This window comes from Triticum urartu, chromosome 1 (assembly GCF_003073215.2).
Source record: "Triticum urartu cultivar G1812 chromosome 1, Tu2.1, whole genome shotgun sequence".
Classification (NCBI taxonomy): domain Eukaryota; kingdom Viridiplantae; phylum Streptophyta; class Magnoliopsida; order Poales; family Poaceae; genus Triticum; species Triticum urartu.
The window spans coordinates 11,399,821-11,425,151 of NC_053022.1; the positions used below are offsets into that span (position 1 = coordinate 11,399,821).

The 25,331-nt window shown below is 47.5% G+C and overlaps 3 protein-coding genes across 4 annotated transcripts; all 3 read left to right on the forward strand.

The window, feature by feature from the left end:
* The first annotated feature begins 266 nt into the window (after positions 1-266).
* LOC125535149 (enoyl-CoA delta isomerase 2, peroxisomal-like) lies at positions 267-1,419 on the forward strand. The gene has a single exon (XM_048698225.1). It carries the CDS (start codon positions 432-434, stop codon positions 1,134-1,136), a length of 705 nt encoding a protein of 234 aa, XP_048554182.1. The 5' UTR covers positions 267-431; the 3' UTR covers positions 1,137-1,419.
* Positions 1,420-2,497: 1,078 nt separating this feature from the next.
* Positions 2,498-5,223, forward strand: LOC125542376 (enoyl-CoA delta isomerase 2, peroxisomal-like). 2 transcript variants are annotated; one of them, XM_048705398.1, is made up of 3 exons: positions 2,498-3,620; positions 4,290-4,346; positions 4,996-5,223. In XM_048705398.1, the coding sequence occupies exons 1-3, from the start codon at positions 2,896-2,898 to the stop codon at positions 5,042-5,044; spliced, it is 831 nt and encodes a 276-aa protein (XP_048561355.1). In that variant the 5' UTR covers positions 2,498-2,895; the 3' UTR covers positions 5,045-5,223. The 2 variants fall into 2 exon arrangements, with proteins under 2 accessions (XP_048561355.1, XP_048561364.1); XM_048705407.1 differs by having other exon boundaries at positions 2,500-3,620; positions 4,999-5,223.
* Positions 5,224-7,124: 1,901 nt separating this feature from the next.
* On the forward strand, positions 7,125-24,703 carry LOC125542387 (putative disease resistance RPP13-like protein 3). The gene is made up of 3 exons (XM_048705420.1): positions 7,125-7,552; positions 20,530-20,744; positions 22,198-24,703. Exons 1-3 carry the CDS (start codon positions 7,301-7,303, stop codon positions 24,398-24,400), a joined length of 2,670 nt encoding a protein of 889 aa, XP_048561377.1. The 5' UTR covers positions 7,125-7,300; the 3' UTR covers positions 24,401-24,703.
* Positions 24,704-25,331: the final 628 nt, after the last annotated feature.

Here is a 25,331-nt window from a genome sequence, read left to right on the forward strand (position 1 = left end):
TGGGTCTTTTTCTACTAGTGTGGCACCCACACAGCCGCGATCTAGCACCGTCGTTCCAGCACCGCCAGCAACCACAACCGTCTGCCGGCCTGCGACGCCCGCAGCCGGCTACCATGCTATCGGGCCACCCATCAGCTTTGGATCCCCATTGAGCCGCCATGGAGGGCGCACCCAGCCGAGCCAGACCGCATGGCCACCGCCGCTGTTGTTGATGTATAAATGCATAGCCCATCTTTCTCCATCGGCTCGACCTTTTGGGTGAACTGGCTGGGGCATGCAGTTCTACATGATATCAAAACCCAAAGGTCTAATTTTCAAGCAAAGGTTTCCCTAAAAAAATTGCAAGCAAGTTAGTACCAGTTTAACTAGCTAAGCAGACCACAGCCATCCCCCTCACAAAGTCGCATCTATCTTCCAACAACTAGCCAACCATGTCGTCGTCCTTCTGCGAGTGGGAGAAGACCAACGGCATCGTCCATCTGAAGCTCACCGGAGCCGACGGCCATCACTACCTAACCGACGAGGGTCTCAAGGAGCTCTGCAGCGAGCTTGCCAAGATCCGCGAGGACGCAGCGTCCGGGCCATGCCGTGCCCTCATCACCACCTCGTCCCCGGGCTCCTTCTGCGACGGCATCGACTACGATGACCTCAAGAGAAGCATGAACCCGGCGGAGCAGGCCAAAGCCCTGTCGGACGGCATGGCCGCGGTGATAAAGGAGCTCCTGGAGATGCCGATGCTGACGGTGTGCGCCGCCACGGGCGACGCGGCGTCCCTGGGGCTGGCCCTGGCGCTTGCGCACGACGACCTCGTCGTCCTCAGCGACGCGTCCTACAGGCTCGGCATGGTGGAGGACGGCGTCGCCGTGCAGCCGCACATCGCCTCGCTGGTCCGGGAGAAGACGGACCGGTGGTACACGCTGACCACGCTCAAGTCACGGTGGCGCAGCGGCAACTGGATGAGGAAATGGTATTTCGCCGACTGTGAAGCCGGCACTCCAGATGGTGTGCTGGTCGAGGCCAAGAAGCTGGTCGAGGAATGGGCCGGCAGCGACGGCGAGGTGCATGCCGACATGAGGAAGCAGCTGTACCGGGAGTCCTGGAATGCAGTCTCAGTTCTCCAGCTAGTTCCTGAATGAACTATGAACTACAGTAGCTATGCTTGCAGCACGCTAGCCGTCCTTAATTTGTTCCTCCCTACTACTTCCTTGAAATTCGAAATTGACCATTCCATATTGTCTTGTAATAACTTTTGCGTTGCGGGGTGTCACTTCATATTCAGGTTGGCTAGATGATCATTTCATCGCAATTTGTGTATTATGTACCAAATTTAATTATGCATCATCGGTCTTGTAAGTTGAACTGTCAATTGTTATCGTCTTGTGCGATAATAAGGTAATTAAATGTTTGGGCTTTCGATTTTGGAGTTTTTTTTATGACAAATTGACTTCATGGCCGAGAATTGGATCTAGAGTAACTTATCATTTTTTGAGGGAACTAAGTTTGTTATTTGTTGCAAAACATAGGGTCTATTAGAAAAAAAAGTCAAATATTATAGGTTTGATCATATTTGGAGAAAAAATATCGATATTTATAAAAACAAATCACTACAATTAGATCCATCACAAGATATATTTTCATATTTTATTTTTGGGTGATACGGATCTTGTTATTTTTCACTATAACATTTTTCAAAGATGGAGTTTTTTACATTAATTATTTTTAATAAATCATATATTTTGGAACGGACAGTATATTTTCTCAGCTAGCTACTCTAATTTCTAAATGGAGTGTGCTTCCCTCTCTTTGTAATGTATTAAATGGTAAGAAATCATTAAATTTTTAAATCTTATTTATCCTGATACGAAGAGGATGATCTTCTGTATAAGATTTTGCATTTTGAGTCACGTCATTGTTACATTCATCTTCCTCCTTTTGTATTTCTACTTCTCATAAAAATCCGTATGTAATTTGTCTAGCCATATTTTGTATAGTCATAGTAGTACTGCATACTTATATAGTATTCGTCTAAAAAAGCCGTTTGATATACTTATATAACCTTTGAGCGTGGAGGGGCAGCGAAAGGGACCAAAATAGTAAGCTAGATCTTCACAAGTATTACAACAAACACCTTGTGTCATGTAGAAAATCTGAACCATATCATGAAATCCACAAGTATGAAATTATCCAATATTGCCACAGCAATATACTTGCAAGAGAAGCTCGCTACAATATTAATACCCCAACATAATCATCAACATCTGAAGGAACTCATGTATGGCGTGCCTCCAATGTCAACACAAAGAAACCATGCCAAACTTGACCAATAAGCACCAATAACAAGCAAGCACTTGAGCAGCAACCAATATGACAAGAGAAACACCAAATTTATTGGAGATACAAAGATTTACGTGGAAATCCCTTGCGGGGAAGAAACCATGGGCGACAGCGAGCAATCTTCCACTATAAAAATGAATCCGGTACAAGGTGGAAGCCAACTAGAAGGGGAGGCTCCAAATCCCCAATTTTAGCACTCAGATTTTGCGTGGATTTGTAGATCAAATGGGCTCACTTCTCTCCTAACCCTAGAGCTCCCACTAGAACAGAAAAAATTCAACTCCCTATCTATTCCCGAGCTAGCTGAAGAAGCCTAAATAATGAACCTTCCAAAGAGCCTCCTCAGCTTGGTAACAATGTCAAACAATCCCATCGTGGGCTGTTATGAAAGTTTCAATGGCCAAAAAAGCCCCCAAATGGTTAAGTAAGAGCTGCACATTACCACATAACCCCACCGTGGACTCAGATATGGAGCAGCGGTATCTGTTCTCCCATCTCTTGCCGCAGCAGGATCCCAAACTAAGAGCTAGCTAGCTAGCTAATTATAGTACTCCACAAGCAATGAGCTTTTGCCGCCTAGAGTCCAGGGGCAATGGCTTCTTGGTCCTCACGATGGCCAGCGCCGACGAGCACAACTACCTGACCGAGGAAGCCATCACGGAACTCGTCGAGGTGCTCAAGAAAGTCGGGAACAACGCGGAGGCGAAAGGCCTGGTGACCACCTGCGAGGCCGGCACGTTCTGCGCCGGCCTGGACTACGACCACCACGCGGAGTCGGAGGAGCAGGCCGAGCACCTGGCGGGACGCGTCGCCGAGGTGATCCGCCTGCTGCTCGAGCTTCCCGTGCCAACCGTGGCCGCCGTGCGCGGCAACGCGACGTCGCTGGGCCTCGCGCTGGCGCTCGCGCACGACCACTGCTTCGTATGGGACCACGCTGTGCTCGGCCTCCCAGAGGCGCGGCGCGGGCGCCGGCTGCCAGACTACGTGGCCACGCTCCTGCGTGACAAGCTGTCCTTCGCGCGGCTGCGGAAGCTGCTGATGCTCAGGTCGCAGACGTGCACCGGCAAGGAGCTCGCCGGAACGTGGTGGTCCACGCACGGCGCGGACGGCAACCGGCAGGTGGTGCTTGACAAAGCCGTCGACCTGCTGTACGATGTCCAGGTCGGGGACGGGGCCAATTTCGCCAAGACGAGGCAGATGCTGTGCGCCGAGACCTGCGCCGCTGTGGGCATCACCATCACCATGGAGAAGCACAAACCGCAGCCGACTCCCGCAGAGCTAGACAGGTTTGTATGTTCTTCTCATACCTACCACGCTTAGCCGGACAGAGATCTAGTGACATGCCTTCAGCATGTCACGCCGTAACATGGCCCTTGGATCTGAAATAGACAGCCCAGATCGATCACTGCAGCAGAAAACACTATAGGCGTGGTCCTATAGACAAATCACTGTAGATGTTGTAATGTAGATGTACTGTTGACTCGTACTGTTCATATCAAACCTGACCGTTGGACCCCATTCTGATGGATTGGAGAGGGGGGGGCAAAGGCACCATACTGTTCATGGGTGACATGTCCATGGCGTGTTACTAGATCTCAATCCCGCTTAACCATGCTCAAGCAAGCAAGTTTGCCAGTTACAATTAAGGTTTTGTAGTATCAGTTTTGCTAAAGTGCATCTAGATATACCTTAAGTATTGCATATCTAAGTTCCATATCATTGTTTTTATGCGGAAATTCATGCTAACTTTTTTTTATCTTTTTTCTTTTTCTTACTAATTTAATTGAGTCACTTAGATGTGCAATAATTAGCTTCTAGTATATTTCGAACACAGCAACAAATTATATATGTATACTGTCCAAATGGGTGCACCATAATTTGGCGGATACGTTTTGTCATGCCGATAATCCATCCCTCGAAAATGTCCTAATTTTCCATCTTGTTCATGATTGCAGTCATAAAGCAGCGGGGCCATCTCGGACATCTGTTATAACAGAAAAGATGGCTAAATGGTAATGGTGAACACACCTTTTTTCCTTCTTATAACCACGGTGATCAGTAATGCATACTCCTTTTGTTAAAAAAGTTAAACCCTCGACTAGGACGTGAATACTTTTAAGATAACTTCATTTTTTTTCTCCTAATGAAATCGGCAGAGCTCCTGCCTTGTGTGTAAAAAAAAGAGATTACTTCTTCATAGTTGCAGGAGTTAGTGTGCATGCTTCAGAAAGAAAAGCAAAAATGCCTAACTGAAAGTTAGTTCTCAGTTTAGCCACCATACTTCTACATAGTTTTTCGAATCTATGTGCGGCCACTTCTGTTATTTCATCATCACTTTTGAGGGGTTTTCAAATACTCCTATATAACATAGCACCTGCGCGAAAGTTTCTTATCTTTTTGCCCCCCTTCTCCATATTTTTGCCCGCTTGTTACCTTATTTGGATATTCCTTCTTTTAGACATTTTGGTGCATTCAATTCATCTGTACCTGTCGTGCTTTGTCAGACCTGAAACATTTGAACAAAAAGGAAGGAAATGTATTTTTTTCTCTGTCGGAGAATTTATTGGACTGGTTTTTGAGATATACACATTGTAGTTACCGAAGCAATAAATATTCCATCTGAAAGATGTAATCAAATCTCTATCTCTTTTTCGTGTCAAGCAGGCACAATCATGAACCGTTCGTGGATATGTACAAGGATGGATCGTGAAATGAGTACATGAACAGGAAAGAAGTGATGACCATGCATGTAAATTTGCATTCACATATTGTGGGGTAACCTGCTCCCGAGCTTTGATCTATTTAAGCATGCATGGACTGTAATAATTGGGAAGTTTTCTATCAAATTATCGCACTTTCATATGAATCAGGACTTTGCTTTAACATTCATTAGATATTGTGAAATTTCATGGAACATTACATATCTGCAAAGTTTTCTACCACTACTACATAATGGGGCTAAGAAGACACATCTACTGTACGCCCTGGACCGAACTATGTGTGATACACAGACAGTTCAAGGAAAAAAACACGTGTGATGTTGTAATATCACACAGTTCAAAAATGCAATCGTGTGCGATGTTGTGCAAATATTTTTGAGAAACATGTTTGTGTGATGTAGCTTATCATTGCACATGATTCTAAAAAACACAAGCATATGTGATGCTTTGCACACAGTTATGACAAAAAAAAATGTGTGCAATGTAGATTATTACTGCACACTCTTTCAAAAATGCAACCGTACTTCATGTCTTGCTCATGCTTTTTATTAAAAAAAACATGTGTGCAATGTAACCTATCATTGCACACAGTTTATACGATGAAACCGTGTGCGATGACTTGCACAGTTTTTTTTAAGTGTGTCGATATAGCCTGTCACCGCACACATTTTTAAAAACGCAACCATGTGTGACGCCTTACATAACACTTTTTCCAAGAAAATTTGTTTTTGTGATAAGTTTGAATCTACAGCGAGGCGAACAAGGGTGCCAATGCATGGCAAGCCACCAGCATGAAGGGTGGCGCACATCCTCCCGACAAGGAAGCGTAGGCTGCCACCCCCCCCCCCCCCCCCCCCCCCCACACACACACACATCTCACCGACTAGATCTAGACGCCCAGAGCTCGCACAATAATGTCATCGCTGCAGCCCGAAACTAAACCACGGGCACCACCGCCACCGAGCTTCCTAGGCGGAGGAGAGACGAGTCGGCACCATGGATGTGTGCGCCCCGAGCGAGGAACGACCCGCCGCTACCGTCCGCAGCACATGCTTAGCCCAGCTACATTATTCCACGGAGGCAGGCGGGCTGGGGGAGAGGGAGGGGCCGGGCTGGCCAACGGCAAGTGTCCCCTCATTCGTCTGGGAGCGACGCGGGGTCAGGTTCAGTTTTACTACGATTATGTCCGTGAAGAGAGGATGTTTATTCTAACAATGATGTTATATATTCATATAAATTAGACTTTCAATTCAAAGATGTAGAAGATCTAAAATAAAAAATCACAATAAATTAAAAACATGGCAGAATGAAAGCATAGTGCGGTTAATGGACCATAGAATCTCTCATGAAAGCATGCACGGAATGGGGGCGCCAAAGTAATCAATGGCTTAAGTTATGCAGGGGTGCAGCCCAATTTCCAAATTGCGAGGCAATCGTGCAGCCCACAAATTAAGTGCGCAACATATGCTGATATAATGTTTGGTGGGTACATTCTCCTCATCTCATGGAGAAACTTTCAACAGTTGAACTGTTTTGATAAACCTTTATCAATATATAACTGAGAAGTACAAGAAGATAATGCAAGGGGACTATAAGTGTTTAAATATTATCTTGTTTTTTGAGTTGAAAGATAGTGAAGAGAAAGGAAAAAATAAGCGCGTTGTAGGTTAAAAGTTGCACGGACTCCAGAAAATTTTGCGAGAGTATAAGGTGGATCATGTATTAACAAAATAACATTTTTTTAACCTACTATTATAAATGTTGGCTATTGGATTGAATATAGCAACATCATGTAGCCAGCCGCTAGCTATATGGGCCCTTGTGCTTTTATTAGTATGTGTAGCACTTGCTAATTCACTAATTAGAAGTAATTGGCAAATACAGCTGTGCTACGATGGTTGCCAGGCTGACCTTGGAGTCTCGGTCTTTGCGATGCGGTAGGTAGGCAACAAAGGTGACTTGGAGCTCGATTTATAACAAGTCAAACTCAAGTTGCATCTAGTCTAGAATAGATGCTTGTATTTGAAAAAAAGGGTTTTTCCCCGCTTTAGATTATAAAGCAACATCCAACCGATACAACTAGCTACAGTAGCTTTTAAGAAACAACCATCTACTCTAGAATAGACGCTTGTTAGATGTGGGGACGCAATCAGCTACAGTAGCTTTTAAGATCAAAGGAATGCGAACAAAGGGAAGAGCATAGGTACCTTCCGATTCCTGAAGGGTCCAACCACCTAACCATTTCCATGGCGGAGACGGCCATCACGGCCGTGCTCTCAAAACTTGGAGAATTCGCGACCAAGGAGTCCGCGCTACTGCTTAAGGTGGGCGACGACATCATGCTGCTGCGCGACCGGCTCGAGTGGCTCCAGGCCTTCATCCGCGACGCCGATCGAAAACGCCGGGTCGGCGCCGACGAGTTGACCCGCGTGTGGGTGCGCCAGACGCGCGACGTCGCCTTCGAAGCCGAGGACGCGCTCGACGACTTCTTCCACAAGGTGCATCCGCCGCTCCGCCCTCCCCTGCTTTACTGCTTAAGCGCTTATGCATGCTAATAATTGGCGCTGGGTTCCCATTTAGGTTGCATATTGTCTGTGTTTATGCCAAATTTCTTGCCTTAATTAATGATTAAACAAGAATAACTGATAAGTATGCCAAATTTCTCTTTCTCTATTGGACACTAGAAATGAAATGGTCCATGCTTCACCTCGGAATCAGACTTTTGAAAATTTTCAGAACTTCAAAAAATAAAAGGCGATGAACATGAGTAGTTGATTAGATACAGCTTTGCAGTCGACACCTAAGCTCAGTAATTGTACAAAGTTGACTCCATTTTGCTAATTGGAGCGCAGACATCACATACTATGCGCTCCAATTCCTTTTTTCCTTTCTTTGCTAATTGTCGTGGCTCGTACTTTGAGATGGCTTATCACAACGACGATGAGGTCATGGTTTAGAGGGACTATGTTAGCAATAAACCACGACTCGCCTCGGTGACCTGCATGTATGTGCGTGTCGTCGGTCGAGTCGCTGATGCGTGGCTGCCTCCATTGCCGTGGTGACTGAGCCCAGCGTGCTTGTGTGCGCGCGTCCTTGTTGCGTGGGTGTGTGTACTCGAGTCTGGCGCGTAGGGCAGGAGCCGTTGGCGAGTGTGCCGGTAGCTAGTGCGTGTATGAGGTTGTTAGAGCATCTCCAACAGTGTACCCAACAGGCCTCCTCAAGACCATTTTTAGCGCCGGCGCCAAAAAATCAGCCCAGCCGTGTCCCAGGAGCCTAATTTTTGACGGTTGGGAGCGAAACTGGTGCCGGCGGACCCAGGCTGAACCCAGCGCACTGGAGGCGTCCGGGGGCGCCGGGCAATCGTTTTTTGACGTGAAAGAACGGCGGGCCCGCGGAGTCAGCGACCTCCGCGCCTCATCGTCCTCATAACCTCGGTTTCCTGCGGGGAATCAATGCCAAGACTGCTGTCGGTTAGCCTTCCATTGATTCCTCACGAGCGGCGCGGTGAAGCGACGCGCCCCTCCCGCCACGCATAAACACGACGCCCCCCCCCCCCCCCCCCCCCCCCCCCGACTGCTATATAAGTCGCCCTGCCTTTCCGGTGAACGCACCCCGCCCGCAGCCCCCCCTCTTTCCCCGTGCACGCACAGTCACCGCCGAACTTTCTTTCCCTCTCCCCGTGCACGCACAGACGATGGACGAAAGGTTCCCCGGCGACGGGGCGGCAACCAATGGCGCCGCCGCTCTTTACATGAGTGGGAAGCCCATCTCCTCCACAAAGCGAACTACCTGGCGCCTCACGACATGCGCGTGCCGGGGCGGTGGAGGCTCAGCGCCGGGGGCGTCCCCGTCCCCCCGTTGCCCGACGTCGAGCACCCCCACTACTTCCAGGCCAAGATCGACCGTGTGCGGGCGTCTCTGTCGGAGGAGGAGCGAGCCCTCTCGGAGTACGATGCTGGCAACCACGAGGCGTGGGCGACGTACTTCGAACGCCGGCAGGCGGAGCGGCTGGCCTCCATCAACAACACGTCACTAGTGAGGGGGCGCAACAACAGCGACGGCCGCAGCCTATGGTGGGACGCCCCCGGCCGCACGCTACACGCCGTCCTAGAGTACCTCGAGGGCGGTAACGATCCGCCGCTGACGTACCCGGCCGCCCCGGTCCCCCGCTGGAGTTGCGGTCCATGGCTGCCGAAGAGGATGTTGGGCGGGTCCTCCTCCTCCCACTCCTCCGGGTCGCCGGCGCTCATAAGCGTCAAGGCCGAGCCCATGGAAACGCCGCTCGGCCGGCGCAACCGCGGCGTCGTCATCAACGAGGGCGGCGGCGGTTCCTCGGGTCCGGCCTCCCGCCTGGTCAGGCCGAAGACGGAGCCAAGGCTCGGCCCCGTGAGGCGCGAGCACAACGACGAGGCCGCCTTCGACGATGAGGCCGCTATGAAGTGGGCGCGGACGGAGATGGAGTGCCAGCGCCGCGCCCTGGAGGAGCCGCGACGAGGGAGGCGTCGTCGTTCTCGATGACAACGACGATGAGGTGCCACCGCCGGCCAAACTAGTCTGCCAGGGGGACCCCGGGCAGGGGTCCAGCAGGGACGGCCACGTGAAGGAGGAGAAGGAGGATAACGACGGCGGCGACTTCAGCGTGTTCAGCGAGTTCTTCGGCCTGTAGGCGCGGCCGTTTTTTCTTCTTTTTAGTAGACGACTTATTATGTTTCTATATGTAAAAAAATTGTGAACCGCCTAAATATCGCCGAATGTATGCCGTGTTTGCCGAAATTTGCCCAGCTGCCACCCCATGCCAAAAATATCGCTAGTTCACCCTCAAGCGACACTTTTTTCTAGCTCCTGGGGGCGCTCTTAGCTCACCAAGTCAGGGAGCTACGCTATCGGCGGATGTTTTTTTTTGAGACAACACTATCGGCGGACGTGCTGCATGTAGTTAGCGATTAGTACGTGTGTGGGCGTTGTGGGCCGAGTATTGTGGCTGGCTAGCGTTATGCACCGGAGCTAGCTCAGTATAAAAAGCCCCCTGTGTACTGGCTGTGGGTGACGGTATGTGCCGACCCAAGTTTGAGCTCAAAAAAAAGAAACGTCATTTGCGCGGCGAGGCGCCGTTTGTGTGCCGTGGCGTATGTCACCAAAATTTTTTTTGTGTCAAGTGTCCTGCTCCTTTTCACCTACGTCCGAGCGAGTGCGAGAGAGGGAGCTATCCAGGTTTGTTCCAACAATCATCGCATCCTACGGACGCCGTGTTATGGTGTTACACCTCCCTGGGTGCTGCATCTTGTCTCATGGGCTCATCCCAACCACCCTCCCAGGCCTCCTGCCGCTGGAGGAGTTAAAACTCAGACATAAAGTTGGGTAAACGAGGAACTGATTGGTACAATTGGAGTAAATCTCATAAAACTACCAAATTGAATTATGGATTTCAAAGACTACCGCTTTTAGAAGCGTTCATAAAACATACCACAAAGTTAATTTTTGATTCAAAATCCACTAAGGAGTAATGACTGAATGATTATGACAAAATTGGAGTGCCGTACGAAGGAGGTCTGTTCGGCCAACACCGAACACCTGGCCAGAGACGGGTTCCATCCCGCTGGTGAGGCTGGAGAGCACGGAGTAGCCGATGTGGTGGTGAAGCTGAGCGTTAAGGAGCCGCCGGCGAGGGAGAGCTCGCTGAGGCGGCCAAGAAACACCATCAACAGGAGGGTCCATAGATAAAGGATCCCCACGCCAACAATTGGGGTCATGAGGCGGAAGATGGAGGCCACCTCGCCAAGAACACCATCGCTAGTGGCCACCGTTACCCGCTTGTGCTCCTGCAGCTTGGGGTATGCCCTCATCGGCATAAGCAAGGGCCGGTGCCCGGTGGTGGCATTGCACTAGCTCCCAACAGTGGCAGGTCGCTAGGGCTGCCCCAGCTCTGCAACCCGCCGCCACCGGCTCCACTACCTATCCTCCTCCCGACGTGCTCTCCCACTCCCCAAACGATGACCTCCAAAGCTTGCTTGCCGGCACACAACACGCCGTTGTCGCTGCAGCCATGGCGTCTCTAACATCGCGCCTCCTTCTAGTCGCGGGCTGTGTGGATGACCAGCACTGGCCGGCATTTTGCAGGGACCCTATTGCTATTTGAAAATATTTGTAGGGACCTAACTATTCTTAAAATATATATTTGGAAGGACCCAATTTCTTTAAAAAAAATATTTGCCACCTGACATGTGGGCTCCTCCATCTGTCATAACAGCCAACATAATGTTCAAAGATAATGTTGTTGATTTTTATGTTACGTCACCAGTGGACCCGACATGTCATAATCGTGCTTAAAATTAATCAACACAGTCATCACTTTAACATGGTTGTTTTTTTTAATCAAAACCAACTTTGTTGTAAGTTTTAGGAACGTTTTAGAAAAATGGTAGTTTTTAAGAACCCTAGCCCGAATTGAGGTAGTTTTATGCTATTTAGTTGATAGAACCCGATAAGGAGCGTTGCGGCAGAAGAACGGTAATAGCTGAGAGCAAGATTGCAGTGGGGTTGATTTTCATTGAGATTTACGTCTCCACGTGTCAATCGAATTACAATTCAACGTGTCAGTCAATCGATTTACAACTCGGCGTGTCAATCAGTTACGACCCCCCCCCCCCCCCCCCCCCCCCCCCCCCTCTCTCTCTTATGCATTGTCTCTAATCATTTTGAGGATAATCACCTATCGACAAGTTTTAATGCTACATTTTCCTGTTAATCTTTTATAAACATAGAACAACTGAACAGCAAACCTACCTGGCATGTTGAATTGTTGATCCAACCATTATACCAGCAGCCGTGCAGCCCCCAACGCAACCAGCCATATATTTTTTTCCTTCAGAAAAGAAGATAATAAACCAGCGGCCTCTTCATCGATCCATTGATGCACGTAGCCATTATATATCATTTGGTTTGGAGAACAATGCTAGTCAGCTTACATTGGAAAAACAAAAACTCAAGACCATCTAATAAGACATGCTTCACGCCAATATCAAAAAGAGAAAGAAATGGCCTATCTAGTTGATAATTTTTGGCTACGAGGCTTGGAGCATTCACCTTCGGAGTTAGAAGGCTAGATCAGGGTTCCTCGCAAAAAAATAAAGGTTCCCACATGGAGGGAAGACAATGGCCACAGTCGCCGTCCACTAAAAACTACTACTTTGTCCCATAATGTAAGACGTTTTTGCAGTTAAATTTAAATTGCAAAAAGGTCCTATATTATGGGACGAAGGGAGTAACTGGTCAATGGTAAAGTTGTTGGAATGGAAGATGCCATCGCATTGCTTCTGATCATTGCCGCACACTATCTTCTTGATGATTGTTATGCACACCATGATGGCGCTTAGTAGTCGCCACCACCAGATGCACCGCTCAGATGCCATCTCTGCAATGACTACGATCCATCCTCCGGCCAAGGGTGAGGAGCATTGTGCCTTGCGCAACCTCCCAATTGATCAGGCTAATGCCTGGTCCATCCCATCAGATCCACATGATATATTAGGTCTTGTCGCCACCATGTCGCACAAGCGCGCGCCCACCACTGGATCCACCTCCCCGGCCACCTTGACCACCGCCGCTCGGAATAGGGGCTGGTGCCCACCGTGCCATGTGAGAGGGATCACTCGCAAGAACTACGTTGTCGGGTCGTCGCCGTCATGGTGAAGGCCAACAGCGACAACAAAGGTGGAGGGGGGGATGGGGCGCCGATGCTAGGGTTTCCCTGATGTCACGTGGGAGGAGGGTTACTAGGAGGTCGGGGTCCTATTTTGGAGAGAGAGAGAGAGAGGGGGAGAGAGAGAGAGAGAGAGAGAGAGAGAGAGAGATGGCTAGCGACACATACAAACATGCATAATACCTAGCACCACTACCAGAGTGGCTGCTAAGGGCAGGAAGGAGTAATGTTGGATTAGCCGAAAGGAATCTCAAGGTTGAGACTATGCAGAGATAAGGCACACATTTTCCAAGCACTCACTCTACACCATGCATAACTAGGAGAGTCACAACAGTTGTCAAACGACATCCCACCACCGGTGTCACGTCACTACACCAAGAGCCGTCGATGTCGCCAAAATGCAATGTTCCCGCAAGACAACCATTGTACATCCTCTTGGCCTTGAAAACATCATCCTAAAATGAGCAGGCATGTGCACTATGTAAGGCGACGTTAACCTTGAATGACATCGAAGAACTTCAGTCAACCAGGAATCACTGCTAACATGAACATCCCTTAGAGGACGTTGATTCGTACGTTTGGGTCGACAAGAGAACTTAGCTTGCACATAGTCAAAGTGCACTACACAGAGCCCAGACACCCGCATTCACGACCCTTGCATAGGGGAGAGCAATGGTTTCCACCCAAACCCAAAACCACCTTCACCAGCAGACTGCAACGTGGTTGTAGATGCACTGGCTATAACTCCAAAGGACTGGACCGATCAGAGCTTGGTCTAGATTATCCCTAGAGATCTTAGTGGAGACTTCAGAATTATTCCTTGATGCGACCAAGTGTACGGTTGTCAGGGGGATGGAATGACAAATGGATTAGTGGCCAAAGCGCAATGGACCTTGGTCCCAACCTTTATCCATTTGTCAAGGCACGAGGAGGAAAAAGAGGACGGTGGAGGATGCTCTTGTGGAAGGAAGATGGGCTTATGATATTCGAGGCACTCTTTCAATGTATGCAATAAATGAATTGATGGACCTTTGGCACAGGGATTCCTTCGTGGAGACTCTCGATGACTGGAATTTATTCGACAAGTTATGCCTATTAGGTTTACTTCTTCGACACGGAGCATGCCGATTAGGAAATCTTTGGAAAAATGACAGATCGGCTGGTGATGCAGAACGAGAGATCGGCTGGCGAGGCAAGGGATGCAACATCGGCCTGTTTGCACATTTTGCGAGAAGGACCCAAATTAGATGATCAGATCATGTTTCAATGTTCCTTTGTGAGGCACTTTTGGATCCTTTTCCTTCATGGTTTTGGACTTCACCACCTGACCCCATACGCAAACGTCACAATGCGAGATTGGTGGTGATCGTCAGATAGGGGACTTTTTAAGACGACAGCTAGAGGGTTGGCAACAATCTTCATCCTGGGGCTTTGTGAATTATGGTTGGGATGCAACTTGAGAGCCTTAAATGGGAAATTCATGCTGGCCGAGAGGGTGGTGGTGTTGGCCAAGGAAGAGCTCAAGGTTTTGGAGAATGGCTAAGCAGAAAGAGGCATACGTTGGGGAGGAGTGGGGTGTTTTTTTCTTTCAAATTTACCTCGTGGTGAAATAGGAGCATGTTCTTGTTTTCACTACTGGCTTGTATATGACTGTATTCTCCTTAATGAAAACAACATGCAACGTTGGGTTGCTTGTTCTTGAAAAAACCAATTGAGTGGGGCTGGGGCCTTGTCACCATATTCAGAACATGTTTAATTATTCCAAAAGAAATTAAGATATGGCATGCATTTAACAACTCTAATCATTTAACAACTAGACATTGTCACGCAGTGGGAATTTGTATGAAATAAAAGCTGAATGAAACTCTAAGTTTATAGTTGGGACATGGGCAGCTGCACAAATTATAAGGAACTATCTTCACAAATATGTTTCTTTTTGTGATTTCACAGAATGTGTAGGTCTTAATAAATTTTATACCCTGAAGTGTAAGTAAAAAACTGACACCCTTGTTAAAGAGTGGAGTAAACCGTGCGAGGGAATGATCGTGAAGAAAAATGTTGAAGTTCTACGAAACATATAGAACTAACAACATATAAAATTAGAAGATAACGCGCATGTTGCGATGGGAACAAATTCTAAATGTGGTAGGCTGATAACATGGATAATTATGAGGATTTAGTATGATGATATGGCATGCTGATGACATAGCAAACATACATGTCTATTGATGTGGATGAGTTGCATGGATAGGAGAAATCCGTATAGGATGTGAGGATTAATTATGATGTGATGGCATGTTGATGACATGACAAACATACACGTCTGGATGAGTTGCATGGACATGAAAAATAGGCATACATAGTAAAAATGAACTGTGATGAAATTGCAATAATGTGATGATGTCGCAAACATGCATTACTTATTTGATGTGGATGGGTTACATGGATAGGAAAAATAGATAGTACAGTGAAGTATAGAAAACGCGCGGGGGGGGGGGGGGGGGGGGGGGGGGGGGTGTTAGTTAATTAATGAGGTAGCATATGTGCCTGTTGAGAGAAATAAGAAATAGAAGTGGTGAAGATCAACTTTTTTTTTAGAAAAGGAGGATGTACCCCCGGTCTCTGCATCATGCAGCCATATTATTAATTATTCACAAAGACCATACAAGGTGATACATCAATAAGGCTGAAGCCACCATCTTGGCAACACCGTTGCTACTCCTATCCCCTTGATGAAGGCGTGCCGAATGCCCGGGCCTAATACCAAACAGACATCGCACCAAAGCCTAACATCTAAAGCTGGGTGTCCCATCCAAGCCACTATCTGGATTGGGTCCCACACCGATCTGGCACACTCCCAGTGAGCACCGCACGCTGCAAGGGCCGTCACCGCCATCATCCCTCAGTCCATCCTCAGAGCAGAACTGAAGCACCGACCTTGCCAGGCCTCTCTGCCATCAACGCCACCATGACGCCAGACAGCTCCTCCACAGTGCCACACCGCCAAATCTCCACAGTGCCACACCGCCGAGATCCGCCACCATCGATGTTTAAGATGAAGCACCGCTCCACCAAAGACGTCGTCCTCTGGTCCCTCGAGCCGTGTGCACCTCCAAAAATGACGCCCCCAAGGGGGAAACGACACCAGAGAGCCGCCGTCATCCGATCTACTGATCTAGGGTTTGCCCCGGAGGTAGCAAAGAGTGGCCTTGAACTTCTCCTCGGCGATGCCTTCAGGAAGGGAACGACGCGGACATCGTCGCCATCGTCGGCCTTGGCAATAGCCAATAGCAGATTTTCACCCAGATCTGATCGAAGACCTCCATCTCTCGTGCACGGGCCGCCGCCATCCTTGCCGGGATCTGGATGATCCAGGCCGCCGCTGCCAGATCTCAGCAAGGAGAAGTCCCCCCACCGATACCCGCCGGCCGAGCAGGGGAGGCCGAGACCGCGCCTGCAGGACCAGATCCACGATGGATCCGTGACCGCGCCGCCGCCCTGAAGCCAACCCCTCGTGCAGCCGCCACGGCCTGGCCACCCGCTCGCGCCGCCGTCTGGCTGCCGCGCCGCATCTCGCGCTACAGCCGCACGCCAGGAGGAGAAGAAGGGCACCGCCACCGCCGACGCGCATCGGGCTTCGCCTGGCGGCGCCTTCTGGCGGTGGCGAGGGGGAGGGGATGGTGTAGGAGACGGGCGCGGGGTGGGGGCTAGGGTTCCCCCGCCGCCGCCCGCGAGAGCGACGCGAGGGACGAGGGTTGGGGAGGTACGCCTCGTGAGATCAACTTTTTAGATGTATAGTATTCTAGAAACATTGAAATAGACGTGAGAACTGAAATGTTGTAACCAGAATGGCTCGAGTCAACATGAAGGCTGCTGGTGGAAGAAGCGCATTTTGATCCGAGATAGTACATAAATGGAATAACTTGTACTCAGTACTAGCATAATACACGTGCGTTGCCACGGAACAAACAAAGAAACAAATAGAAATTGATCAATAATCAAAGGATATTAACACATGATCATTGATCTTTAGATCCTAGGCAAACATAAAGAAAATGGCCTCGTCTCCATCTGTTCCTTATACTCTTCTGCTTAATTCTAGGTTGTGCCTCTAGCTCCATTTCCATCACATCATCGCTACTTTGTGAGCGGGGAGATCTACACGTACGATGCAAGTTAGGTAAAAGAAGCCACCTCGTACCCCCTCGTCGCTCGCCCCTCCAAGGCAATCGGGGGGAGGGGGGACCCCCAGCCACCTCGTTCACATCCCTCCTTCCCCTCCGCCGCCGTCGACGGACAGCGCCGGGCAGGCGGTATGGGACGCCTTTGTCTTCCGTTGTCTCCTGGAGAGGTATCGGTCTATCGAGGTGTCGCGGACGGATAAGGGCGGATGGCATAGACAGCTTCAGCAACAAGTTTATGCACTCCGGTGGAACACAAGATCTTTGATAGGAATATGTCGTCGCGTGCTATGTCGTGTCCTTACTGAGGGCGGTGGATTGAAGCTTGGATTTGGGGACGAGAATCCGTAGTTCAACCTTGTGGTGGACTCACCATCATCGGCGCACGTGCAGTGATTCCTTCTTGAAGGTGTAGCCTAGGAGTTGTGTATTTTTGTTTATATTGTCTTTTGTATCATAGGGATTAGTAGCTATATAGGGGAGGTACTGTCGCGAGGTATACGGCCTCAGGGTTTGTTTTCCGATTTATTTCAAGGTCGACGGTATTCGGCTGCTGGATTATGCACTTTTAATAATATATGGCTGCATGCATCGTCCTCATGTAGGAGGTGCGGGGTTATCCTCACTTTTAAAAAAAATCACACCATCGCTCAGCTGTTAAAATATGAAACAAAAATAACTGAATCAAGGCCTAGTCGCTCCATACTAAAATCTGAAATAAAAACAACTGAATCAAGGCCTAGCACTATGTTGCATTGATAAGTGTGACATTGTTGTGGTGCAAACATGATTGGAAAGCAAGTGGAACGCCTGCAACAAATAGCATGGAATTTGGTGATAAAGAACACCCCACCCGCATTAAAACAAATAACTCTTACCATGAAACAAATCCATCCATTATTGGAACTCGGCTCTTCCAAGCAGCAAAATCAACAATCTCAACTTCTCATCTAGTAAGCGTGCAAGTGCAATGCACGACAACCTTACGTAAAAAAAATTCCTCATTCCTTCTGGAATTTTTTTAACCGTTCACTATAGTTACAAGGCACGTAATCTCTTATAGTTATATTTGACTCGCTCACATGTTGATAGAGCACACAATGAAGGTATGTTTACATATTTCCTAAAATGCTACTATGAATATCTTTATAAAAAATCTTGTAAGTTATATATAATTCACTACCATCTGCATCTGCATCCTAGTGCTAGAAGCAATCAAAGCACTTTTGCACACAAACCTTCATGACGACCTTCCTTACTTTACCAGCTGCTCGCCGTCTGTGCCACCGCCATCGACCTCCACAAAAAAATGTCACCTCCATCAATGGTGGCTTAACCTTAGGCACACCACACCGGCTGTGAAAGACATGATTGTGACCATGGGTTTTGCGGCACTGATGTGCATCGTACCATGAAAGTGCGTACCTACCACAAACTGATGAAATGATCAGTACGTGCTACCAGGTAGCTCAAAAACGTCGCTTAAGGACATCAGTGGATCAGTGATCGGTTGAAGCCTGAGTTGGACGTAAATAAAATTAAAACACATCAATATGAGAACCTCATTGTTTGGTAACAGATTATAAATGCAAATGCATTTGTTCAATTTTCTGTTGATTTTAAAGTGTGATGAACGTATCAGATTACCATTTTTACAGTCTCCTTATATACTTCTAATTTGGCTAATGACATGCTGGAAATTGCATTTTGAAAAACAAGCTGTAAACCAAGAGAATAGGATGTGATGTTTATGTCTTAGTCGTACATGTAAATAATGCTTACCAGTGTATATACATCTCGGGTCTGATGAGTGATGGGAAAAAAATGAAGAAGTAGTTGGGATACGTGTGAGAAGTCAACACCCAATCAGCATAGGTAGAGACAGTAAGTAGATGACAAGCTGACTTCTTTTTCCGCAGAATCTCTGATATAACCCTAATGAGGCCAACCAGTTAATTTTAACTTGTCAAATGGATGCTAAGGGCAATGCGCACACAAAGAGAAATAATAAATTGTCAGTAAAGATTTGACGAAATAATTGTAAAAGGAAGGAAGACCCATGGAAGCAAAATCTTACTTGAGTTTTGTCCTTAAAAAATAGAGTCCACACCCCAGTCAGTATGCATAACAGCTACTTTAGTTGTCTGACAGTTTTTTTTTTATCAAAGAAGGGCTTGCCCCCTTCCGATTTTCATTACTGAAAACCACCTCAGAGTAACAGAGTAGTTAACACAAATCCAAACTGATTCAGCTACCAACACGACATAAATCCCACCAAAAAGGCCAACACAGGCCGCAACACTCCAGCACTCCGAAGACAACATGGGGCAGAACACAATTCACCTTTGTTATCACAGGCACAATGGGATTAACATTGGCAAAATCAATTATGTGTGTGCAAAACTTCCAGAGAACTCAACTGTGTCAGCAAATTGCAGCTGTAGAAAAAAGCTTGGAATTGCTATAATTCGAGTGGTAGTTCAATTGACATAGACTCATCAGACCAAATTGATTGTGCATGTTTAATGCATCAAGAAAATAACACTTTATATGGTTTTTCTGCACTTTTTCTTGTTGAAGTAAAATATATCTTGGTGGAGAAACTGAAGATTAGCCCACCCAGTTTACTTTAACTTGCAAGAAACTGTAGCTGCCCTTGTGCGATGCACATATATACCTAAACCGCTGCAGGAGCTCACCCTGTGCGGCGGCCTGTATGACACGAAGCATGTGTTCACGACGGAGCAGATGTACTGGTCCCGAAACGTAGGGGTGGCAGGGGAGTGCAGGCACGTCGTGCAGCATCCGCATCGAGATGGCCTCCTTGGTGGCAGCCACAACTCCGGCCTCAAAGCAGCAGCTGGCGATGGTGTCGACGACCACCCGCAGGCGGAGCCGAGGGGTGAGGGCATGCTAAGTGTCATGACCTCGTGGATCGCGGCGAGAGAGGCCGACGTGACGGCGCCGCCGGACTCTTCAGAGCTCACGATACGACATGGAGAACGCCCGCTGCGGCAGCGGTCGTGCGCGCGGAGGCGGCCATGGCGAAAGGTCAATGGGCGGGGCACACCTAATAGATGAGCGTAGAGAGAGGCATGTTCACGGAAGAGGAGGTGTCGAGCGGTCGCCGGAGAGTGCCGCGATCGATGGACATGGAGGGGCTGGGTGGTAGATGGGGTGTGGATGTGGATGGGTCGTGTTTGGGGGAGAGATATCTGGACAGACAAACCGGAAGGGCGGGGGAGGAGTTGGAGATCGTGCGAGTTGTTTCGTCTTTTTCCTGTCCTCAAACGTGCGTTGTTCCCTTGGATCACTTTTAGCGCGGGCAGGTTGAATGAGGTCGAACCATCACGACATTCGATTGCCCTTTAATAGTAGAGATGTTCCAATAGCATTCCCTCCACTCCTTGCATACCCTCCCTAAGAACAAATTTGCATGCACCTGCCCCGCTTAATAGTATGGCTAGCCTAGAATCAGACAGAGCATAGAACATCTACTCTACAAAATTCATAAAGTTCTTATGTAACCCACGCGATCTGAACGTCTGCGCACTGCATGTTGTGGCTCATGCCTGAAATTTCTGGTCAATTAAAGGTGGACCTAGCGAACCAGAATTATGGAGGTTGGAAGCTGGTGCTTAGATACATGACTAGCTGCAGGACCCAGATCACCGTTCGACATGGTCTGTCTGGTCAAATCAACAGAATCAAGACCAGACTAGATCAAATATCAGAGAACCAAAAGGAATACAAGATCGACTATTCTCCATCAGGAATCTGGACGTCTTCCACCACAGCCCTTGCACCGTGGTATGTCGCCCAAACTTATCCAAATAATTTACCTTTCTTAATCTGTTTACTCTATGCGAAATACCGAAATACCGAAGCAACTAGCCAACATAAGTGACTTAGAACATAGTGAACCTTTTTACTTACTTAATGCTATTTCATTTATATTACCAAAACTCCTAAGGTACTTCCTCCTATATGAACACAAGGAATACTAAAAGTAATGTCATTTTCTTTAGCAAACCCTAGCCACCAAAAACGAACCAGCGAGAGGAGGGAGTAGGCTCCCGAACTTCGGCATCATCGGGGTTTCCTCACCTGTGCCGGCTGCTCCGACAGCAGAGGGAAGGTAGGGAACCATGGGACCTTGGTCCCCGTGCATTCAGTAGTCTAGGTATCTTAGTTAGGTCTCTGGTTGTCAATGGCTTCAGCTCCGTCAGCAATGATAGCAGCAGTGAACAAATTTCCTCCATATCTCCCATCGAAACAGAGGTTTTCTTGGCTGTTGGTGTTGGGTATAGGAGGCAGTGTGTGAGATGTCTTGGGTCCTTTGGATCTAAGCAGACACTTCGTGTGTCTTCATGTTGGTGTCTACCATAAAAAAAATGTTGGTATCAAGGTAATGGTCCTCTCCTTCCCACACTCTAACAGTGGTGGTTCTATGGGTGAAAATGCATTATATTTATTTCATGTGGTCATTTTAATAATAATCATGTAGTCATCTTATTTTTTATCTGCCTATAGATTTTGCAGTGAAACAACTACTTGCATCAATCGATGTAGAGGCTGGGTATGCCCTCCTTTTCACAAAAAAAATGATATGGCAAGTCCACAAATTTGAATCTATTTACGCTTCATTTTCAATTGTACCAACAGGATCTTAATTATATCATGAAAGAAGTAGATAAAAATTATGTGAAAATGAACAAATTGAAAGGGAACTCGTCCAAGCTTGCCTACCTTTGGCGAAATGTTTGGCTCATTGCACAACTAAGATAAAAAGGAATCTCTTGTGATGTTTAAAAAACTCTTACCGACTAATTAATGAACATGCGTTTTGAAGAAAGGATGCATATTAATCCATCCACATAGTATGAAGAAAATGTTTATTCTGTTCCAGTGGCATCCATATTTCTGCTCTATGTTCATGATTCGAACGGGTGCTCAAATTAAGCAACAAAAGTTGCACTATTCACACAAGAAATAAACTACTCCCAATGTACTAAAACCACAACACTTATTTTTGGATCGGAGGGAGTATCATTCATTACAGGATCACATGAAACTATAAAAAAACTATAATTCGCCCAGGTTAGCAAGTAGGATGAATAATTATGTGAGGAATACATTTCGTCATGCATTGAAAAAGAAAGGTGCACAATCTTGAAATCACACATATACAGTTTAAGCTGGTTATCGAAAATATTGAAATACCATTGTAGTTTATCTCATCTATGAACCACACTGTTTACAGGGATGGCCTAAAGAAAGTTGTGGGGCGTGAGCAAGATGCAAAGACTGTACGTGAACTGCTGCTTCATGAAGAGCATCGCGAGAAAATGTTCATCTCCATGTTAGGGGAGAGTGGTATTGGAAAAAGGACACTAACAATGCAAATCTGCAAGGACTTGATGAGGAATTTTGAAGTTTTCGTGTGGTACAACATGCCACCAGATTCCAGCATGGAAGATCTCCTAGAAGAAGTATACAAGAGAGCATACAAACGCATCCACAAACATAATGAAACTCCTCAGGATAACGGCATCGATATTGTTGATAAGCTCTATGGTCTCCTCACTGATAAGAGCTACCTGGTAGTTCTCGGTGGCATTTCCTCCAAGACTATCCTGAATTGTGTGCGGGCAAGCTTGCCAGACAACAAAATAGGCAGTAGGGTGGTGCTCATACTGGAACCTGAATGTGAGGAAGTCGCGCGGCATGCTGCTACCTTGAACCAGGAAGGTTATGAGAGCAAGAGTGTCCACAGGCTGAGCCATTTGGATGAAGATACAAGTGGAGAACTGTTCCGTTCGAGGGTCTTTGCCGAACAGGGAAAGCACAACAAGGACACCAAGGACAACAAGGGCAGCAAGTACACCAAGGACAACAAGAATACCAAGGAGAAGACATATGAAGAAGATGTGTTTGATGTAACACAAGGCCACCCTTTGGGTATAGTGGTTCTCGCTGGACTCTTACGATACAAGGAGAAGCCCGTTGAGTGGGATGCAGTGCTCCAGGAGCTCAGACCTGGAATGGAGGAGGCAGAAGATGGTCAAGACAACCCAATAACAGGGCTTTTGTTGTTGAAGGAGAACCCAGGTGAGTGGAAGACCTTTCAGCAGCAGATGACCACCGCAAGGGAAACAAAGCTGTCCAACAGAATGGTGATCGAGAGGATCTTGTCGGCGAGCTTTGATGACCTCCCTCAAGATCTCAAGTCATGCTTCCTCTACTTGGCCGCTTACCCCATGAATGTCTCCCTTTCTGCTGGTCATATCGTGCGGATGTGGACGGCTGAGGGCTTCATCAAGCCACGTAAGGGCAGGACTCTAGAGGAGTTGGGACACAGCTACCTCAAGGAGTTGGTCTCGAGATGCCTGGTTGAGTTGGAAAGCCAGAACGCACATGGTGGAATCAAGACGGTCACTGTTCACAGCCGCCTCGTAAGGTTCCTGCAATCAGAAGCTCGAGAGGCGAGCTTCATTGAGGTTAGTGACAGAAATGACATCCTTGCGCCAGCATCGGTGCGCCGCCTCTCAATTCAGGATGACAGCGGGACCTACACCACATTCAGCAATAAGTTCCCCAAGCTGCGGTCCTTCATATGCCGCGTTGCAGCAGGTAATAGCCAAAGCAGTGACAAGTCCGATCAGAGTAAGAAGGAACGACGTGAGTTCCCATGCGGGCCCAGGCTCGCCTGTGTAGTCTCCAGTCCCGTCACAGAGGAGGTAGCAGGAGGCAGCAACCTGAAGAGCCATGATCTCAAGTTTCTGTGCTGGTCCAAGTTCCTTCGCTTAATCTCTGTACAGGGTTTGAAACTCCAGGAGTTGCCCGATGAGATTGGTGACATGATTCACCTGCGGTACCTACGTGTTGAATGCCCTGGTCTGAAGAAGCTCCCTCGCAGCATTAGAAGGCTACTCAATCTGCAGACGCTCGACATAAGCAAGACCGCTGTCGTGGAGATTCACCCGCATTTCTGGAAGATCAAAACGCTCCGGCATGTGCTTGCAGAGAAGCTCACACTCCCAACATCACTTGTGAACGAACTGGCTGAGCTACAGACTCTGCACGGTGTGGTGGCCGGTGAAGGGAAATGGGACCAAGGAAGGTCTCCGCTGGACAAGATGGCCAAGCTTCAGTCACTGGAGCTGCACGGGTTCAACGCTGCTAACCATGGGTCTGCACTGGAGGGTGCTCTCACTAACATGCATCTCCTTGGGCACTTGAAGCTGGAAGGTGATGGTATCCCCTCATGCTTGTTTACCGGGCCTATCCTTCGATGCCTCCAGACTATGGAGCTAGATGGCGCTGCGAAATGGCCTGTGGTCAGATGGGATATTGTTCGCAAGGTCCGCCCCAACCTGGTTGGGCTCAAGCTTAAGAATAACAGCCAAGTGCCAAAGGAGTTGTTGGATGAAATGGAAGCACAGAAGCTGATGCTGCTTTCTTGATTTCTGAATGAGCAAACCCTCCTAGCATGTCCTGCCAATTGATTCTGAACCTCACTGCAAGTAAGGCACTCCTTTTACTCTTTGGCTGTCCAACAAACAGGGAATAAGAGTTGTGGCGAATCTGAATGGTGTTGATTTGGTGTTGACTTTTTACATACGTAACGAACAGTATGTATATTGTGTTCTTTTGAACTTTCTTGCTTCGAATTCTTAAATCAATTTGTTTGATGTAGATGAACTTTTTATTACGTAAAATAAAATAAAACAATGGACAAATTCCAAAGCTGGAGCCATAAAAAACAACCACTCTGATTTCTTACTCTACTTATTTTTGCTGTGGTAAAAACGGGGAATAAGAGTTGTGTCAAAACTGAATGATTAGCGCAGGAAGCCGCGGCTTGCTGATTTCGTGTTCTGCTTTATACATTTCGGAACAGTATAGTTGCTGATTTATTTCTTGTTTGCTTTGTATTCTCATATCAGTTTGTTTGGCGTAGACAAACCGTTTATGTGAAGAGCAGTTTTAACATGGTCCCTCTTACCCCCTCTTTTCACATGAGAGGTAAGAGTATAAAATAGATCTTAGCCGTTGATCTCATCAATGAATGGCTTGATTGACTCTTACCTTCTTACCTCACATGTAAAAAAAGGAGGTAAGAGGGACCATGTTAAAATTTGCCTTATGTGAAATATAAAAGATAAAAAAACAATTACATTTGCATTCGGGAGGAGGGAATTTGATTATTTTCCCTGTACTAGTAAGCATGCACGTGCAATGCACGTCTTATTAGAGTTCAAAATTTGAATATGTTAAAGTATAAATTTTCAATCAACATATGCAATGATTCCTATACATTCAATAAACTCTGCGAGATTAAATCTCGATGAGATCTCCTGCAATGTACCGAGATTCAATACATCAGCAACATCC

Coding starts and splice junctions, on each gene's coding strand:
- LOC125535149 (XM_048698225.1), top strand. CDS start 432: ATGTCGTCGTCCTTCTGCGAGTGGGAGAAGACCAACGGCATCGTCCAT.
- LOC125542376 (XM_048705398.1), top strand. CDS start 2,896: ATGAGCTTTTGCCGCCTAGAGTCCAGGGGCAATGGCTTCTTGGTCCTC. Junction 3,621..4,289: donor ACTCCCGCAGAGCTAGACAG/GTTTGTATGTTC, acceptor TCATGATTGCAG/TCATAAAGCAGCGGGGCCAT. Junction 4,347..4,995: donor ACAGAAAAGATGGCTAAATG/GTAATGGTGAAC, acceptor TTTCGTGTCAAG/CAGGCACAATCATGAACCGT.
- LOC125542387 (XM_048705420.1), top strand. CDS start 7,301: ATGGCGGAGACGGCCATCACGGCCGTGCTCTCAAAACTTGGAGAATTC. Junction 7,553..20,529: donor TCGACGACTTCTTCCACAAG/GTGCATCCGCCG, acceptor GGTCAATTAAAG/GTGGACCTAGCGAACCAGAA. Junction 20,745..22,197: donor ACCACAGCCCTTGCACCGTG/GTATGTCGCCCA, acceptor CACTGTTTACAG/GGATGGCCTAAAGAAAGTTG.